The 6,000-nt window shown below is 38.2% G+C and overlaps 1 protein-coding gene across 1 annotated transcript in view; it reads left to right on the plus strand.

Moving 5' to 3' along the window:
* The window catches only part of LOC107672647 (semaphorin-5B-like), a 64,814-nt gene extending 59,100 nt beyond the window's left edge, over positions 1-5,714 (plus strand). Inside the window, exons 17-22 of the mRNA XM_016465934.1 lie at positions 393-611; positions 695-865; positions 2,895-3,026; positions 3,121-3,159; positions 3,248-3,456; positions 4,705-5,714. Of these exons, the coding sequence (XP_016321420.1) occupies positions 393-611; positions 695-865; positions 2,895-3,026; positions 3,121-3,159; positions 3,248-3,456; positions 4,705-4,866 (932 nt within the window). The 3' untranslated portion in view covers positions 4,867-5,714. The remainder of the gene's footprint in view (positions 1-392; positions 612-694; positions 866-2,894; positions 3,027-3,120; positions 3,160-3,247; positions 3,457-4,704) is intronic.
* The last annotated feature ends 286 nt before the right edge of the window (positions 5,715-6,000 follow it).

Consider the following 6,000-nt stretch of genomic DNA (forward strand, 5'->3'; position numbering starts at 1 on the left):
CAAACGTTTAACCATCCAACTTTTATTTTGACGGAACACCACAGGGAGCCTGTAAAGCTTCACTTTTGTTGACAGCAGCTGGTTAATAAGCGCTTCTCATTACAAATATGGGTAGATGGTTGCCACGTGTTGCATTCCTAAATGCATAAGTGACCTAAACTCAGATCAGATGCAGAGATGAAGTTTGTGTGGAGCAACATTTACATGTGAATCACGCCACTTTGAGACACTGAAAGCACTGTATCATGAGCTGCTCGCGTGTAAATAAACAGTGCTGCTCTTCACTTTAAAACGTACCATGCATATATTTATGTAATGGAATCGCAGCCTTGATAATTGCACTAATCCATATTGTGCAGCCCTACTAAATGCACACTTTTATATTTGTATAGGTCTAGTTGAGGATTTGTTGAGAATGGGTCGACCTGTGACACGAGTGCAAGGAGCTGCCTGGTCGTCATGGGAAACGTGGTCCGCATGTTCCAATGAGTGTTCCAAAGGCTTCCGCACACGCAAGCGCTCCTGCGCCACACCGGATGGCAAGAGCACGCCGTTCGCCTGCAGCGGAGCGCCGGTCGAATATCAGGACTGCAACACTCAGACGTGCCCAGGTCTGAGAGTGCTTTGTATCCTTTTAAGTATGTCACTCATGTCCTGTTAATGGAGTAGTGTAATAACAGGTGTTGTTTTTCAGTGAAGGGGGCGTGGTCATGCTGGTCTTCCTGGTCTCAGTGTTCTACTTCCTGTGGCGGCGGTCACAACCAGCGCTCCCGTACCTGCTCTAACCCTTCCCCTGCTCATTCTGGAGACATCTGCATCGGCCTGCACACAGAGGAAGCGCTCTGTAACACACACGAGTGTGAAGGTGAGAAAAAACTTGCAGCATTAAAAGAATATTGTTTTTTTAAAGGGGAGGTCTAATGCTATTTCATGCATTCTGACTTATTTACACTGTGAAAGAGTTGGATTCTCATGCTAAATGTCAAAAAATGATTTGGATGTATGACGGAGTACTTCGGTGCCAAATACACTCCTTCAGGTTCCGTATAAGTTATGGAAAGTTTTTTTCGAGTATGGCTCTGTATGACGTCATAAAGGTCAGAATTCCTTGTATGGGCCGGAAGAGTGCGCACACACAACCAGAGCGAGAACAAGAGCAGCCCATCTACATGCTTCATTCGGGTTACAGGAGTCGTCGGCACAGGACTTGCTTGAGAAAAATGTCTTCAAAGACATGAACAGTAGATGCAGTTTGTTTTTTCGGGGCAGCAGCGGAGTTGCTCAAATGTGTTTGTTTGTTCCCGTCATTTCGGTGACGAAAGTTTTATAAACAAGACTCAGTTCGACGCTGGATTTCAGACGGGGGATCAGATTCTGGATCAAATATGTATGGCTGGATCTGATTGTTAGCCATATTTAATTTAGGCCCCGTCCACACGGAGACGCGTTTAGTTGTATACGGATAATTTTTGTATCGTATAGGCGTTTCGTCCAGACGGATCCGGCGTTTTGGGAGAGGGAAACCAATATTTTTTTAAATATTTATTTTCTGAAACGATGACGTCATCAGCCCACGTCTCGCCCCTAGTCAGACACCGCTACGTCACGTAACAGCAACAAAAACATGAACAAACATTGAACGATTGCCTTTTTATTAACTAACATTAACACAGATTAATAAATGTATTGTTCCATGTTCGTTTGTATACCGCGCGCAAGGTTTATGCGCATCATCTGAAGTCTTCTTCTACATTTTTAGTGTATCTCTGTGGCAGAATTACAGCGCCACATGCTGGTCTGGCATGTATACTACATCGTTTTGTGTCAGTTTCATGGTTTCGTGTGGACGCAGATATTTCTTGAGATAGGGGGAAAAAAAAGATCGGATAGGGAAAGCTCTGGCTTCGTGTGGACGTAGCCCAAGACTATTAAGTTTTTGTTCCTGTTTTATTTATGTCGATGTCACAGCTTGTAGACGATTGCTACTCAAAAGCTGCGTGTGCTCGTGACTCTTTAGCTCCGCCCACGGCATGCCTCCAGTAGCTCGACTGTTTTCAGCTACAAATGTAGCATATTTCATTAGTTTATTTTTATATTTTTACTAATGGCAAAACCCCTAATGTGCATCTGTGTTTGATTTAATAAAAAGAACCGGCTCATAAGAGTAATTCGATTGGGAATCGATTGAACTGTACCAGTTGTTTTGTATGTGACTGATTCACTAAGAATAACTGGTTCATAAGAGTAATTCTTTCTGGAATTGGTTGAACTACACCAGTTGTACTTTGTGTTTGATTCACTGGTTCATAAGGGTAATTCATTCAGAAATCAGTTTAACCCTAACAGTTGGAACAGTACTGTATTTGTTTGATTCACTAAGAATAACTGGCTCATAAGGCTCATTCAGTCGGGAATTGGTTGGTCTGAACTAGTTAATCTGTATATGTTTGATTCGCTTAAAAGAACCTGTTCATAAGAGTAATTTGTTTGGGAATCAGTTGAACTGTACCAGTCATTTCATTTGTTTGAAAATTGTGCTAAATGCTTTTAATTCACTAAGAGAACTAAAAGAGTAATTTTTTTCAGGAAACAATGGTTTTGGTTTTGATTCACTAAAAAGAATAAATTTTTCCGAGTCATTTGTTCGGGAGACTAACCACACTGGTTCTTCTTTTGAATTACTACAAACAAAACAGCTTAGAGTCATTCATTAGGGAATAGAGTACACAATATGCTATACACAATACAGTAGTTGCACTGTATGTTTTTGATACACTAAGAAGAACCGATTCACTCGTTTGTGAATCTGTTGGATTGGGACAGAAATCCCCCACTTTGTTAATGATAACACAATTGTGAAATCTGTGTTTGTTTATCTTGCTCACCTGTGTCAGGTGGGTGGGGGGCGTGGTCAGAGTGTAACGAGGAGGGGCTGCAGCTCAGGACTCGTACATGTGAAATAAGCTCCGCCTCTTGCCAAGGAAACTCCACAGATCAGAGACAGTGTCGACCCAATGAGAGCGCAGGTTAGTTAATTTCCCTCTTTTTTTGTTTGTTTCTTTCTGGCATCTCAGACTAGAATATTGTTTCACATGCACGTCTTCATTTTTTTAATTCTAGTGCTGTCAAAGGGACAGAAGAGGAGCACAAACTGTGGAGGTAAATCTGACTTACATCATCCAGCATTCAGGTTTTGATGTGTCTAATGACCCTAGTGAAACATTTTTTTCTGTTTTGTCTCCTGCAGGGTTTTCTCTGTTCCATTTGGTGCTGACTGGAGCGTGCTGTTTTCTGGGAGCCGTTTTGTTGTCCATCCTGGTGTATGTGTACTGCCAGAGACTCCGCAAACCCCCTCAGGAATCCGCAGTTATCCATCCCAGCACCCCCAACCACCTACACTATAAAGAGAACAGCTGTGCACCCAAGAACGACCTATACACACCCATGGAGTTCAAGGTATCCCATCATGCCACAGTGTTCTCTCTGTATTACACTTGTGCAGTGGTCCTTAACTGGTGGGTTGCAACCACAACACTGATTAGTGCAGATAATAAAAAGCACTTAATCATATAATCATGTATTGTTAATATAGAGAAATAAATAGGCTTTAACTTTTAAAGGGAAGGAGAAAACAATTCCTACAATTCAAGAAACCAAAATAGTCATTATTAATTGTGCAAATTGTTTGGCCTATGCAGTTCATGATTATTTTAGTTTATTACTTTATTTTATTTAATAATAAATAAAAATAATATCAATAAATAATGTTTCAATAAAAATGTTATTATATTTGTTATATTTTATATAATTTTATATAGAGAAATAAATAGGCTTTAACTTTTAAAGGGAAGGAGAAAACAATTCCTACAATTCAAGAAACTAAAATAGTCATTATTAATTGTGCAAATTGTTTGGCCTATGCAGTTCATGATTATTTTAGTTTATTACTTTATTTTATTTAATAATAAATAAAAATAATATCAATAAATAATGTTTCAATAAAAATGTTATTATATTTGTTATATTTTATATAATTTTTTAAAAATATGTTAATGTATTATTAATACATAATATATACTATTGTTATATCTAAATATAATATATGAATTCATAATATTATTATTATTATTATTATTATTTGTTTAATAAATAATTCTGGTCTTGGCGCAGTTGAGATTTACAACGCTCCCTATTGTTTGATTTTAAAAACATTATATTTTTTTCTTTTTTTTAATAATTATTATATTATGTTATTTATATTATATTTTTAAATAATAATTAATAATTAAATAATAATAATTAAATATATAATGTTAAATATTATGTATTTTTTAATAAATATATAATGATTTATTTAATGATAATAATAATTGTTATTATTATTTTTATTATTATTATTTACTTTTGTTCACTAAATAATTCCTCTAAAATGTTGGGATCTCTTGACATCTGATGTGAAGTCAGGGTCTGAAGCAGTTGAGAATCACGACTCTCTCTAATCTGTCTCAAAGGAAACGGCTCTCGTTCCTTCAATCCGTCTTGTTCTATCATTCCTCATTTTTCGGTTCCCTCTCTTCCCTCAGAGCATTGACATCACAGGGCCGCTGCAGCATGATGCAAAACACGCTGTGGCCTTTGAAATATTGAAGAGACTTTCGACATCTCGTGTGCTCACTTTTTGTGCTTTCTCTCTGTTCCCCGCAGACTCTGAATAAGAACAACCTGCTTCCACCAGACGAAAGCTGCAACTTCTTCCCATCAGCGTTACCGCAGACCAACGTCTACGCCACCACATATTACCCGTCTCCTCTGGGCAAATATGACTTCCCTTCCATGGATTCACCCTGCAGCTACATGCACAGCTGATGCACGGACACACATCTCATGCTTTCTTAGGGCTGTGTGACCACGGTTCCACTCCCTCATCCCTCCATGCAGATGCATTGGCTGAGCGCATAATCTGCATCTCAAAAGATGCAGGAAAATGCAAAGGAGTGATGTTCGGATAAGATGGGCCCATGTAGTTTCCTTGTAGCATTTCCTTTCCTAAATGGCATCTCGAACTGGAAGTCACGGGTTCAGCTGATCACATGCGTCGTATTAACTACAAACTGACACTCACGAAGCATGCACACTTCTTACAATACAAAGGAGCAAGAGGAATTCTGGAATCAAGCTCGAAACTGAATTGTGACGTACTACTTTATGTGCTGGCGTCATAATCGAAAAACTGCAATGCAGAACTCGCTTTGAGTCGATTAAGCATGAAGGCTTCCAGACAGCTGTGACGTCTCACCGTAAGCCCAAACATCTGTTTCCCTTATTTGATCCTGGTTTACTTCCTTTTTCTGCTCCAGAACTCCAAGAAGTACAAAGATGTGAGATACATGGAATCAGGATTACCGGCAATGCGACTGGTTAACATCAGTGATGTATGGATGAACTCATAAAAGAGACCGTTATCTTCAGTGTCCAATAAAAGACCTGAGCTCATGGATATATGGCCGTCCACACACTGTTACACATATGGCTGTGGATTTGTCCGTCAAGACACTTTTTAAAGGGAAAGTTCACCAAATATGACAGTTCTGTCATCATTTACTCACGCTTATGTCATTACATACATTTATGACTTTCTTTCCAAAGGCAAAACACCACGTTTACCATGAATATGGTAAAAAAAAAAAACAATTCTAATAGATATCACCATATTTCCCCAGTTGATTAATACAGTACATTAAGATAGCTGTTATGTGTATTACAAGCTTTCTGAAATGTTGTTTAAATATGCAAATTATGCATTATATAATTAAATATGCACTCATTTGCATACACGTCAAGAACAGAAATCTGAACATTGGATTTCTTGTTTCATTTTGTTGACCTATTAGAGATTTTGGAGATCTTTATCAAAAAATTCACCATATTTTTATGTATTGTATTGTATTGTATTGCATGTATTGCAATTGAAATCTACAGACATAAGTTGATCAAATGTAA

The sequence above is a fragment of the Sinocyclocheilus anshuiensis genome, unplaced genomic scaffold (genome assembly GCF_001515605.1).
Source record: "Sinocyclocheilus anshuiensis isolate Anshui unplaced genomic scaffold, SAMN03320099.WGS_v1.1 scaffold1346, whole genome shotgun sequence".
NCBI classification, from domain to species: Eukaryota; Metazoa; Chordata; class Actinopteri; order Cypriniformes; family Cyprinidae; genus Sinocyclocheilus; species Sinocyclocheilus anshuiensis.